Genomic DNA, 11,811 nt, shown 5'->3' on the forward strand with positions numbered 1-11,811 from the left:
CTGTACTTAGACCTGTCCACCTGTAATTGGATCGTCTGAGACAAGTGTGAATGGGATCAATGTTTCTTCCATTAGTGAAAATGGCTTCAAAACAGCTCATCACAGCAGAATTAGTGCCAGTCACAGATAGGTGCCTGTCACAGGGTTCAGATCTGGAGCTTTAAGTTCCTTCTTCTGGTAAACAATATTAAAAATTCCTCACACTTTACAGAGGAGACTTCAGATTACAAGAGCTGTCAGCAGCGGAATCAATAACACTGAGGAGCAAGTCAGAGAAAAGGTGGTTCTTTGAAATAAGGTCAGAGAAATAAGCTGCTCTTGCATCATTAGCTGCTTTCTGATATTTCCGTATTAAGTCCTTCATAACGCTGGAGGACACTTGCAGTTTATCAGCTTTCGGTTTACGTTCGGCTTTTCAACATTCTGTCTTCGCAGCGAGTGTCATCATTTCGCCATGACAAGGATATTTTTCTTGACTCTTGTTCTTGGAGCAAAGAGCAGCATCAGGAATACACAATCAGGTGGAATTAAAATGATCAACGACCTCCTACGTGATGTACGTCGGTCATACGTTATTTGGGATAACCTCTTGAAAAAGAGGAGGATGGCAATATGTCCTCATTTTGGAAAAAAAATCCTCATGTTTGCATCCTTGACATTTGGTCCTAATAAAAATATTAGCACAATAAACAAATTTGTTTAGTACCACAATTACCATCAGCTCCCGGAAAAAGCCCCACAAAAAACACACAGCAGACATTATGGTAATTATGATACAATATTTACTATGTGAGAAATAACTTACAGGCAGCTAAGACAAAAATCCTCCTAAAATATGACATGGGTGTTAGTAATGTCCAAGCCCAAGTTTAAGTGCAAGTTTATTTACAGCCCTTTATCACCGTTTACTGTCTTCGAGAGCTTTACAGGCCCACAGTGTATAGAAAACACAAAACAACCCCCTGACCTGAACCGACGTGGCAGATAAGACAATAATTCTCAAAAAAAAAAAAAAAAAGCCAAAACAAACCAGAGGAAATCACAAGAGGATCATAGTGGTGACCATTTTACCTTGCCTCTAGCGCCACCAGCAAGCAAAAGAGTCGTTATTACAGTGGAATAACTCAAAATATATTTGGTGGATCACCATGAAATTTGGTGACACCATTCATGTTGACTGGAGGATGAAACCCGTCTGTTTTAGTTATAATATTCATGTTGGGTGGAGGATCACACCAGGCAATTTGGGTGTCTCTGTGGCCTTCCCTCTAGCGCCACCAGCAGGCCCAGTGGGGTCTCTATGTCAGGAATAACCTGAACCTTTTCCTAAATTTAATCATTTCTACCATACATATAACTTAACTACATGTAATGCCTCAAATTAAAGGTGCATGATGTGACATTTCTGAGCCTTTAGACCAGGGGTGTCAAACTCACTCACTAAAGGAGTCATATTAAAAAATCACAATCAATTTGTGGGCCAAACTGAGGCTATATCTAATACATTTTACAGTATGAACTTTAAAAAAAAAATGAACTGATTGGAGTTGAAAATGACATGAAAACAGTCCACTGCATCTTTCCTTTTTTCTGTGATGTTATTATCTGCAAGCCTGCCCTGAATCCTTGACAGTTACTGAATGACAATTACTTTCATCGCATTGAATTAAAAAATAACCACATAACTATTATTTTGCTGAAGAGAAACCTACAGTTGTACATGTTTTGACTCATACATGAACATCACTGGCAAACAAATCCAACAGGAAATCAAACTAATATTTTAATGTTAAAACAGTCATTTGGCTTGTGAAAACAACCTCCTACCTGCCTTGAAAACACCTGTTTTCCACTTTTTGTTTTAACACTGCTTTTGGTTGGCTTGTTAACAAAATAGATAACTAATAACTGTCTTAATGGGATGATATGGGCTGCTGATGAGCTCCTGAGGAGGAAGAGGAGATGGAGAGGATGTTGCAGTGCATGCTGAGGTTTGTAGTAGCCTGTCTGCATTGTGGGCTATAAGGAACCAGGGCAGTGTTAATAGAAAATATAAAATAATCTCGCTGGGTGGATATAATTGTGCTAAGGGCCTGATTTGGTCCATGTTTTATGTATGTGCTTTAGACAAGAAAAAAAAAAAAAAAAAAAAAGTGGAAAAGGCATGCAATTTGTTGGTTGAGTCTACATGGTTCTTATCTGTAGATTGACTCACTGATAGATTACATGCTTATTCCACATCCTCACTTTAATCAACTCTCAGAAATTTTGCACAGCGCACCTTTAATCATTTATAACCTGATACCATCTCTGACCTGATGCCTAAACCTGATTGTATGGTGTGGTGGGCCAATCACGTCACATTGTGGGGGGATATGGGCAGGAAGCAAAAGGTCAAAGACAAGGCAGCCCCTTCCAGGCCGGTCAGCAGTGCAATCAGTGCCAATTGGGCAATTTTCAAGTCAAATCCAATGAAATGAAATCAGGTTAAATCAAATTATAACTGTCACGGACTAAATGTGCCACTGGAAACTGAACACAATAGAAAATAATAACGTTTTTAGTCCTACACCTGCATGACGTTTGTAATGAGCAGGCTTTTTAAAAAATACCCCTCAGTTATAGTCAGACTGAATTGTGTAACACAGTAATGGGGTGTCATAATGGTCGGAAGAGTTGCTTGGATATTAAAAAAAGAAAGAAAGAAAAAAAAACATAGCCTAAGGTGAACCTTATTTAGTCCATGAGCCCCTCTCTGACAGCTGGCATCCAACTTCTCAGGTCACATTCATTATTTTTTTGTGTATATCAAAAATCAGTAAATTGTGCTTAGAAAATGAACTCTTACAAACCAAAATAAGCTTCTCAGAAGCTGCCACTTCCACTTTCTCTGATAGACAAGCCTTTTTTTTCTTTTGTGTGTGTGTGTGTGTGTGTGTGTGTGTGTGTTTACACTGAGATTCTAAGGTTCTAAGGAGAGGAGGCTGAAGTACACAATCAATCATTCACAGAGGCGCTGTGTGAATTTTATTCTTCACATTTCTTTCATTGCTGCTCGGACTGTTCCAGAAGAGCTTGGTAGATTTCTGATTTCAGGAATCGAGGATAACAGTTGTTTTCCATCAGACCGTATATCAGTCTTTGCGCCCTGTCAAAGGAATTTGGGCTGGGCTGCGAGATATTTTCAGCGATTTCTTCTCTGGTCACGAAGTCAATGTTTATCTGCGGTTAGAAAACAGCAGTTTTCATTTTAATTAATGATGCACGCTTTAATTCTGTCTGTCGATATTTGACATTATGATTAACATCTCATCCAGATCAGAGAAAGACAGAAGTATACTGACTGTGGAAATAGTGATATAAGACACACTTCTGTAGGAGTGAGAGATGAAGGAAGAGAGCATAGCCTAAAAGCAGCGGCGTCTACTTCAAAGTAGAGTTGAGTGAAAGCATGGAGGAGTGAAGGTGACAAAAAGCGAGCAAGTCGGTTGAGGTTGATTTGAAGTTACACACAGGTCTGACTTCATTCATGTCTCACTTTACCTGTCGGGGAGCATCAACCTGGACAAACTCGGTGTAGATCCTTTTGGCAGCGACAGTCATTTCTGTGTCACTGGTAATTTTCTTGTAGTCTTCACAGGCCAGCCAAAACAGAAGGTTCTCCTCACTGTACTCGGTCCTCAAGAACTCCTCAAAAACCAGCTGGCCTGCTGCACAGTGGAGGACAGGGAGCACAGCCGCATTGAAATCGAGACGTTTTCATTGCTGACACTGGATGTTAAGTTTCAAATTAGTCTGAGCACAACAAACGGCATGAGGTTTTCAAGGACCTGCCTATCCTTAGTCTGCCATAATCCTTTAAACTGAGGCTCCCTCATTCTGTAATCACAGCACATTTTGCCTGAAACAAAACATGTAGTAATTACAAATACTGCAACAAAGACTGAGCCCGGGTTTACACTGCAGAAGTCTCAATTACCAAGTCATTTAGTCCTGTACTCAGTGTTAAGTTCTTGTTTTTCTTGTTTTCCTTAAAACAAGTGAGAAAAAAAAAATCTGCAAGTAGGATTAGATAATCCCACTTGTTTTCAGCACTAATCAACTTGTTTCCTGAATTTCCTTGCATCAAATGTCATTCCCTTGATCCTAGGGGGCTGATCTGCCTTATTCTGCCCTGTTTCAACATATTTATCCTCGTTCCCAGAAAAGATTATTTTTTTCACTTGTTTGAAAAAAAACAATAACAAGATTTTAACAAAATTATTTGTCAAAATAGATTTTTTTGCAGTGTATTTTCCTGTTTCCAAATCCAAAATGCATATGTGTTATCAAGCACACACGAACACACATGCAATAACCAACGCAAACTCTGTGCTCAGCTTTGTGCTGAACACTTGTACACTTATGTAATGTTATAATCACCCTGTGACTTTTGCGTTAAGAGATAAAAGCCATTCTGTTATCTGTCGCTCACATTCCCTCTTCCCCAAAATAGTTCTTGTTCGCTCAAAGTCCCAAAGATGTCACACAGAGAGAGAGAAGGAGAGAGAGAGAGAGAGAGTGAGAGAGAGAGAGAGAGAGAGAGAGAGAGAGAGAGAGAGAGAGAGAAGACGAAGCGCCAAGCATTGTGGTGGATTGTTTAGAGACTAAGCTGACTTCCAATTGAGATCCTGCGTTCGCATGTGCACTGTCTCAGCATCACGTAATTACTTATATTTTTGGTTCTCTAACTTCCACAGCCTATTTATGGGCATATTCATGGAAACCTGACTCTAACTCAGGTGTGAAATACTTAGCAAGTCCTCTGGAAGCAAAAAACAAACAGCTAAAGCTCCAATGTTATTCACACAAATTGCTTTACATAAATCACGGCTGGCAAACTGACAGTAATTGGCAGAAAACAAAATATGTCCAGTGGCTGCTTGTTTTCCTCTCTAAATCACTTCCAGTCCATATTTCTGTCTTCAATCAAACAGGAGCTGACTGGCTGAAATCACATGAGATGTGAAGGTATCTGAATGCCCGCAGATTGCAACCACTACGTACGGAACTATTTATTTTTTGCTGCTGTTTACCTATTTGTCAAACGTGTCACTCCGTTTCTTCAACGGGAAATGGAGCAACTGCAATGCACGACAAAATTAATCTTTTGTAGGACTATTCATCTTGGAGCAGGAAAAACAGGAGACAAAGGGCTGAGGTATTACAGATCAGCTGAATTCATTTCAGCGGAGTAATGAGAGAGGGAACGAGAGCAGAGGGAAAGAGATAGAGAGAGATTGATAGAGGAAAGTGAGCGAGAGTGAGAGAATGTGTGAGAGAGAGAAACCCATCTGCCCCTTTAGTCATTTTCAAATACAGGCCTGGAATATGGTCAGGTGAAAGCCATCAGTGAGCGCTGGCCCTCTATAAATGAGCAGGAGATGGCTGGAATCACCCTATCTACACTGGCAGCTCAGATTAGACCTCTTATCTCTGCCAGTGTCATCCTCCTCGAATGTATTTCCAAATGGATTTGATGAACTTGGAGGAAGAATATGTACTCTATCCTTCTCTATAGGGAAGCGATGTCAGTCTGAGGGCAATCTGAGATGATGTGCGGGGCAGGGCTGTGGAGAATTGCCCGGGTGAAAAGGGAGGACAGACAATTGAGAGAGCAGCTTTCCGTAAGAGAGCAGAGGAGTAAATCCATAACTGGGCTTACTTTTACACTCCAGAAGACTGTCGAGTGACTCTCCCCATGCCACAACATCATCAACAGGAGCCCTGCAGAGCAAGAATTTCAAGCTGATGTTTACATCTTGTTGAACAGACGCGTGTCCCAATCAGTGACAACTTGACTGTTTTCATTAGGAAAGCAGAGCTGAGGTGCGATAATGTTAGCAGCATGTAAAAATGTGACTTTCTTTCACATACATGTGGAATGATTTATTACTCACAGTGGTAATTATGTCACAGTGTAGCATTATGTGATACCCATCAATCATGTGATTTCATTAAAGGCACACTGTGCAAAATTGCCATGAGTTTATTTAAGTAAGCGCCCTATAGCTTCAAATGACACACACAAAAAAGTGGCAAAAGTGCACAATTTTGATGGTCGAGTCCACATGATTCTCATCACCAGACGCGAACAGCTGACCAAAAAAAGGTCAAACAGGCGTGGAATCTGAAGGTTGAGTCTTCATGGTGCTTATTGTTGTCCTGATTCAACGATAAATTACGAGATTATTCCATGCTGAGGCTAAACAGTCAATCCCTCCTTCCTTCAGTCCTCAATTGTGCATCATGCACCTTTATTAATGAAAAAAGGACCAGTTGAGATGAACTTAGAGGACATTACAAGGCTCGAAAATGCATGTACCAGTGCAAAGAGGGATAGACAGATACATTTATTTGACAAATACTGGAATTTTATCTATATGACAAAGCAATATCCGTTCCATCCTAACCACAAATCTTTCAGAAGAAGCTATTTTTTTGCTGCACATTGCATTAATTCACCAAATTGTTAAATAATGCACATATATATTTTTTAAATTAATTATGTATCTAAAGGCATCAGTGTTGCCCAGAGCTTCTCTGCCACTAAACAGGTGGGGTTTGGCATTCTGCCACATGAGCTGCTAAAGTTACATGAATTTCATTGGCCTGAATTTCAATGGAGAGCTTTAGTGTCCCAACAGTCTAAACGTAGTTTAAGAGGGTTTTAAAAATCAGGAAAACACAAAATAGTTCTATGTTTTGGCATTAAAATGATAACATTTTAAGATGCTGGTATTCAGTACTGGCACACCATATTAAGTTTTCACATGCTGGTAAGATCAGTCTAAAAAACAAAAAACATCTCCATCACTAACTCATTGACTGCTCATACCTGTGGGGGTAAAGCACAACACTCTCAGTTTGCCTTATAAAATCTGAAAAGCTTAAAGATAAATGTTGCACCACTTGCTGCTTGCCTCTGCCATTATTTCCAGAACTTGTGAAAGTGTCATGCTGCTCTAAATGAGCATCGTGGATGTGCTACTGAAAATCCTATTTCTGTAAGCCGGGATGTAACTTGCCTGCAGTGAGTCAGGTCAGCTTGTCAGCGAATGGCTAAACTAACTAGCGCTAGCCTCTGCCATTAGCTTACTAATTCAGAAATGCTATAATGGATGAAACTTTAATGATCCCTGCAGGCAAACTGGGTCGTTGCAGCGGCAGAGAATAGAAAACAGATAAGAATAAGACAGAGAGTGGTGAACGTAACACAACAAGCAATTACAGCAACTGAATACACTGAATAAAGTAGAGCAAGTAAACAAATAAATATGCAGTGTCTTCACAGATTTTTGAACTGAAGTGGCTTATGCAAGTGTGCTTCGCATGCCATTCACAGTTCAAATCCACTTGTCCACTACCAATGGGCATATACACACACAGAAACATGATTCCATAAACACAAGGGGAAAAAATGATAATAAAATAAAAAATCCAAGGCTTAGGAATATATATTTGATTCTCAAACTACTACTGAATTCATAAAGTTCAATAATACATAAAATTAGGATATATTAATAAAAGAGTAATGCTGTTAAGCTGTCAAATTTGTATTTCCATCCATATTTTATAACACTTCTATCTGAACCGTTTGAGAAGTGAACTTGTTAAAGGGTTGGGGTTCATGGTAAACCCAGTTAAAAATGGGGATTTTCTTATTTAGTATTAGATTGAAGTATTTTGTTAGCCCTCACTTCTTCTGATATAACATTTGTTGTTTGTAACGTATCACAGGAAGAGTTTTAATCACTTATTTTGAAGTTAGTTTGAAGGACGGCAGAGTGGTAGACGGGTGAAACAACTGACTTTTACCCAGAGTTTTTTTTCCCTTGATCTAAGGTCATAACTGCACCACAAAAAAGCTGATTGAATGAGAAAAATGAAAAAAAAAAAAAAAAAAAAAAAGTTTTTGCTGTCAGGCTGTGGTTGTGCAGCCGCCTACATGGGTCCTTGCACGAATGCAACCAAAACAAATATAAACTTGCACTTTGCAAAAGGAAAAGTTTTGGTATGCGACCATTTTTGCTGCAATCTTTTAGCTCTGCCTTTGCTAATGTTTCAGAAAAACCACACTTAGGACAGAGAGAGAGAGGGAGAGAAGGAGAGGGGGAAAGAGAATAAGAGAGAGAGAGAGAGCAGTGGTGGTCGAGCGAGCTAGACAACAAATGACAGTAAGGAGCAGCGGCAGTGAGAACAAAGGTTTTTCAAAGGTTTTGAATCGCCACAACCACAAGAGGTTTTTCATCATATATTATAACTGCACACAAAAAATATTGGGTTGATATTGGCCCCAGCAGTATGCAAGATTAGCTGCGGACAGACACACACACTCACACACACACAATCAAACACAATAGCCCCTTCAAGCCACTGCCTTCCGGAGATAATAACTCAATCAAACATTTTTTTAAGTCCACAATATCAATCTCCTGCTCTTCGTCTGTGAAACAGCAAAAAAAAATCTGCATATTGATTTCTAGTCTCGATGCTGATACTCTGGTTCTCAGGCTTTGAAGAGGGATTGTTTCACTTGCACAAATACCGTTGTCCTAAATCACATGAATAAATCTGAATTCTTAAAATGTGTGGTGTCCCTCTTTAACGAGGACATCAAAACAAATTGCTCGAAAGTAGTTCATTTTAAGGAAGCTGGGAAAAGAAAAGCACAAAACCCATTCACAAAAGTTCTGACAGCTTCCCAACAGCGCTGTTTTGAACCGCAACTTTAAAGTGATGCGACATCAAGAAGTCCCTCAGAAGTGAGGGACAAGGCAACAGAAGAAAGACTACATCCTCATGCAGCTATTCATTTTCTGGATTGCATCATGTATGGAGCGCAGAACATATTCGGCTCAAAGAATTCTCACTTGTCTTCGGACCTTTTTCATGTTTTCTTAGGGAGGGAAGGAAGGGAGAGGGAGCTGGAGGCACACAGACAGGCACACAGAGAAGCAGAGAGACAGAGGGAGAAACTTCCAATAAAAACAGCGCAGATCACAGGAGCCCCATCAGAAACATTTGCTCACGAACTTGTAGACAAGAGAGACCCATCCCGAAAAAACACATCCCAATTTTATTTTAGGAACATGCTTTCTGGCTGGGCGAGATCACAGAAACTCAGTCATTACGGAAGAACAAGGCGAGCCAGAGGGGAAGCAAAAACATTCAAAAAGTTCAACAGTATCAAAAGTATCTTATAGCGTAAAGCCAATTTGCAGCTCATACTTACAACATCTGTTTTCTGCCGCCAAATGGAAAGAAAAAAAATGAAAGTATGTATCGCAACTTCAAGTTTAAGTTGTCGTGGGAATGTGCTCTCAACAACACAGTCAACAAGATCTGATATATATTTTTTTTTTTTTTCTGCTCAGGCTTCCCTTTTTCCTACCTGACATACCCTACAGGCTCACACAAGTCCATGCCTGCTCCACTCTGGCATAGGCAGGCCCAGGGTTTACAGAGATGTCAGCTTTCATGTGCGTCATATTCTCACCGCTGAAAGCAATTTTTATCTCTGCATTTTGGCAATAAAGTCCTGCATCTGGCAGCCTCCATGAGTCAAACATCATATGACCCTGCAAACAATATGAAAATTTTAAAACAAGCCTTCAAGCAAATCGTTAGTTTACAATGCAAAGTAGACGAAGCCATGAATTCCGGCCAAGCTGAGATAGGCGCAGCTGTGCAACGCTGACCTTTGACTTGGCAGTCAGAGGCACTTGACTTGACATTAGTTTGATGTGGATTCCTATTTGGACCGTGACTGCTGAACGTAATCCTGCATTACATTTAAGCCGTGCTATTTTCAGAGAAATGTAAGGCAATGAGATGCTGAGGTCGCTGTAGGACACTTTAAAAAAATAAAGGCGTAGGACATGTGTGCATCCACAAAATAAGCCTAAACAACATAATACAACGATCCCCCAAAGACCTGCTCTAGTATTTAATAATAAAGTGAAATCCTCTGCGCGTGACCGTTCTGCATTTCCATATTTACAGTCCAGTGCAGATGGAGCTTACATTCCCAGTCAGATTCTGATTGAGCCATACAGTGCTGAATGTGAGTTTGAGCTGCATGTTTTTCTTCCGTGCTGCCATGTCCTCTGGGCATAGACACAGTGTGGGAACCTCGACCAAATCTTCCGCACTGTGGGCTGACACACCTGAAATGATAGCGCGCTCTAAATAACTGTACACAAATTCAACCACTACACAAAGGTTTGTTGGGGCCACATGTGAGTGTGAAACTTATGTGACCGCATCTAATCATTTTCGAGAAAAGGTATAAAGTTATGGCTATGCTCGCCTGTTTGTTCCTTCTGTTTATTGAATGCTGCTGCTGCTGCTGCTGCTGCTGCGGCGGCGTTTTGTGAGGACGGCCTCGCAGCACGTCTTGTGGGTGCAACTGGCAAATTGAAAGGACTCATTGATGCTGTCAGAGAGGGTCCTCCACACATTTTTCTTGTCATGACTGGTGAGCGTTGGGCTGAATTTACCTTCTATTATGTCTTTGTTTTTTTTGTTTTTTTACAACCTCCTGTGCCAAGACTCTTCTTCTCCCCAATTTAGTTTCCTTTTTGAAGCCATTGTTTGTTGTTATCGGTTCTCGGTATGCACAGGCCTGTCCTCTCTGGGAGCTGTGAAACGAAGTGATTGGATCAGTCGGGTAATTTCATGCAGCTGTGTCCAGTTTCCCGCTTTCAATAATTTTGAAAGGACTGAAGAATTGTTCTGCGTCAAACTACGCACAATAGATCGGGTACACTGTGAATGTGTTGAATCCGTGAAACCACGGTGCAACTTACAAAAAAAGATTAAAAGATGTCATCATGATTTCTCAGACTGTTGTAGAGGTGTGACCTCGCTCGTTTTCAAAAGGGAAGACCGGCTCTTTTTTGAAAGTGGGTGAAAGAAAGCTTACAAAGAAATGACAACTTCGTGTCAAAAAACATTTTCATTAGCTGAAATAAAAATAAAAAAGAAACTTCACAAAAAAAAATGCATAAGCCTAATGTTTTAGATGATTATGAAATCTCTCTTCCATTATTTTACACCAGATGATGGCAAAAATCTCCTCGCAGTCGCACAAGCAAGCGCCTCACACGTCCTTGTTGCAAATCCGTCCACATCTGGCATCATGGTGCCGAAAGTTAGAAGAAAGCACCTTCATATGGGATTGCTTTGCATATGAAGGTGTTTCAAAATAAGTACAAGTGCATTGCAGTGGAAGGTGGTAAAATACATGGAACATTTCTCAAGGGGAAAAAAAAATCCCATGAATCTAAAAGTCCATTTGAAAAGCTCGCACAAGAAGGCTAAACTAACTTTACAAGGTAAGGTACAATGCCCAGCCCTTCTCCCTGGAAACAGAGGCTAACCTCAGACCAGGCACTGTGATGATTCCTGCATCTCCCTTTAGAAGCAGAAATACACACATTTTGCTCTTACGGCTGCATCGTGCGGAGACCGTTTGCATATTTGTGTTCACATCTCCGTCTTATATACTGCTGTTGCTGATGCTGTTGGTAATGTTGTTTTGTCTTGGGTTTATTTTTTATGGTTAAGGATTCACAAATACACTGACACACTTTTTTTTTTTTTTTTTGTAGTTGTCTTTTGTGGATGGTGGAGCTGTGATGTGGAGTTTTTTAATTACACTGTACTTATTCGCCCCTGACAAAATCCCCGTATTACAAAAAAAGGTTAAAATGAACACTGAGACTGAAATAAATAAATAAATAAATAAATAAATAAACCAAAACTAAA

The 11,811-nt window shown here is 40.1% G+C and overlaps 1 protein-coding gene across 1 annotated transcript; it reads right to left on the reverse strand.

Annotated features, from left to right (window-relative positions):
* Window positions 1–2,598: 2,598 nt before the first annotated feature.
* On the reverse strand, window positions 2,599–9,370 carry LOC115357440 (regulator of G-protein signaling 5-like). The gene is made up of 4 exons (XM_030048868.1): window positions 9,275–9,370; window positions 5,705–5,766; window positions 3,544–3,710; window positions 2,599–3,222 (listed from the first exon to the last, which is right to left on the reverse strand). Exons 1-4 carry the CDS (start codon window positions 9,277–9,279, stop codon window positions 3,046–3,048), a joined length of 411 nt encoding a protein of 136 aa, XP_029904728.1. The 5' UTR covers window positions 9,280–9,370; the 3' UTR covers window positions 2,599–3,045.
* Between the last annotated feature and the right edge of the window lie 2,441 nt (window positions 9,371–11,811).

This window comes from Myripristis murdjan, chromosome 4, assembly GCF_902150065.1.
Source record: "Myripristis murdjan chromosome 4, fMyrMur1.1, whole genome shotgun sequence".
NCBI lineage: Eukaryota > Metazoa > Chordata > Actinopteri > Holocentriformes > Holocentridae > Myripristis > Myripristis murdjan.

What these genes read in the sequence shown, in the direction of transcription:
- LOC115357440 (XM_030048868.1), bottom strand. An exon ending in CAGTCTTCTGGAGTGTAAAA is followed by an intron (nt 3,711 to 5,704) that starts GTAAGCCCAGTT and finishes TCCACTGTGCAG; the next exon opens with CAGGCCAGCTGGTTTTTGAG. An exon ending in AGGTTGATGCTCCCCGACAG is followed by an intron (nt 3,223 to 3,543) that starts GTAAAGTGAGAC and finishes TTCTAACCGCAG; the next exon opens with ATAAACATTGACTTCGTGAC.